At 49.7% G+C, this 1,724-nt stretch overlaps 1 protein-coding gene across 1 annotated transcript in view; it reads left to right on the plus strand.

The window, feature by feature from the left end:
• LOC104982227 (multidrug resistance-associated protein 4-like) overlaps positions 1–1,724 on the plus strand; it is a 201,824-nt gene that overhangs the window by 73,986 nt on the left and 126,114 nt on the right. The window contains exon 13 of the mRNA XM_010831562.1: positions 1,471–1,557. Coding sequence (XP_010829864.1) covers positions 1,471–1,557 — 87 coding nt within the window. The remainder of the gene's footprint in view (positions 1–1,470; positions 1,558–1,724) is intronic.

Below are 1,724 nucleotides of genomic sequence, written 5' to 3' on the forward strand. Positions count from 1 at the left end.
GCCTGCAGTGTGGGAGACCTGGGTTTGATTCCTGGGTTGGGAAGATCACCTGGATAAGGGAACGCCTACCCACTCCAGTATTCTGGCCTGGAGAATTCCATGGAGTCACAAAGAGTCAGACATGACTAAGCGACTTTCACTTTGACTTTCATCAGTAACAACTCAGTAAACGGTGACCCTGTTCTTCCTCATGCTCCAAACACCATGGTGCTCTTCTTACAACCCACACCCATCCCATTAGTAGGTCTTGCAGACTCTGCCTTCAGAATGTGTCTGGAGTGTGTTCCATCTCTCCATCCCTGCTGCTCCCACTGTGGTCCTGGCCACCGTCATCTCTTACTTAGATTATTCCAGTAGCCTCCATACTTGTATCTATCCTCACTCATTCTCCCATATTGCTTGTTTTCTGCAAAGCACAGAAGTGATTCTGTAGAAATCTCAGACCAGGTCAGTCCTCCCTTCTCCCACTCCTCCTGTTACTGGAGTGACCCCAGGCTCCTCCTGCTCTGTCTCTGCCCTCACTTCCCTCATTCTTACTCAGGTCCGCTCTCCTGCCTCCTTGCTTGTCCTGAATACCTTGGACACCTCCCCGTGGCCCCTGCACTTGCCCATCCCTCTGTGTGGAGCAGCCTCTCCAGGTCTGCCTGAGCCCCTCCCCCTCTCCCGGATCTGCTCACCCCCGCTCTGAGCAGAACCCTCACACCCCAGTGTGGACTCACTTCCCTCCTTTACTCTCTGCCCCCCCTGAGCCCACTTCCTTTTCCTTCTCATCCTCAGTACTTGCACTCAGGTTAATTTTCCTTATTGTTCATCCTCCACTGTGGAGAGAAACTCTAGGGGCTTTGTTTCCTCATGGCTGAATTCATTGTGCCCAGAACAATGTCTGGTGTATATTGATACACAATAAATATCTGTTAGAATGGTCAGATGCATAAATGTTGTGAAAAACTACAGAATGAAAACAAACAAACAAAAAGAAAACCTGAGGATTTTTTAAATTGTTCAGTGTTATGGTTTAGCCACTATGAAATATACTCGTTGTTGTTGATCAAACACTGTGGGGAGAACTGATGCTAAAAAGTTAGGATGGCAGGAGAACATATTTTAGATCTTTTTTTTTTTTTTCCTTCTCCTTTTCTATCTCCATGTAGGATTTACAGCTTTTGAAGGAAAATGATCTAACTGAGATAGGAGACCGGGGAACCCCGCTGAGTGAAGGACAGAAAGCCCGGGTCAGCCTTGCCAGGTAAATGGGGTTTCAGTTGCCATCCTGCCCCTCCTCTGCTGCACCTCCCAGTGGACGTGAGCATGCAGACCCCGCTCACCGGGTTGGCCTGTGTGAAGCAGGGTCTTGGCCCTTTCCCTGGGCTCCTGGAATGAACCTGGAGTTGTTGGACGCCGTCATGAATTCAGAGGTGGGACCCAGGGAGTGTGTAGTATCCTCTCCTGACGTCTCTCTACGTTTTTTAGAGCCGTGTATCAGGATGCAGACATCTACCTCCTGGACGATCCGCTCAGCGCAGTGGATGTAGGAGTCAGCGGGCACTTGTTCAAACAGTGAGTTAGCTCCTGTTTTCTATCATCTCTGCTTTCCAGGAACCCTGTAGAGATTGGGGAAGAGAGCTCAGGAAAGCCTTTGTGCTTCAGGAGACTCGGCTCGCTCTGCCCTGGTGTCCCTCTCTCCCCTCCCTTCCCTCCACAGAAGATCCATCTTAGAGAATTTT

The sequence above is a fragment of the Bison bison genome, unplaced genomic scaffold (assembly GCF_000754665.1).
Source record: "Bison bison bison isolate TAMUID 2011002044 unplaced genomic scaffold, Bison_UMD1.0 scf7180017864527, whole genome shotgun sequence".
NCBI lineage: Eukaryota > Metazoa > Chordata > Mammalia > Artiodactyla > Bovidae > Bison > Bison bison.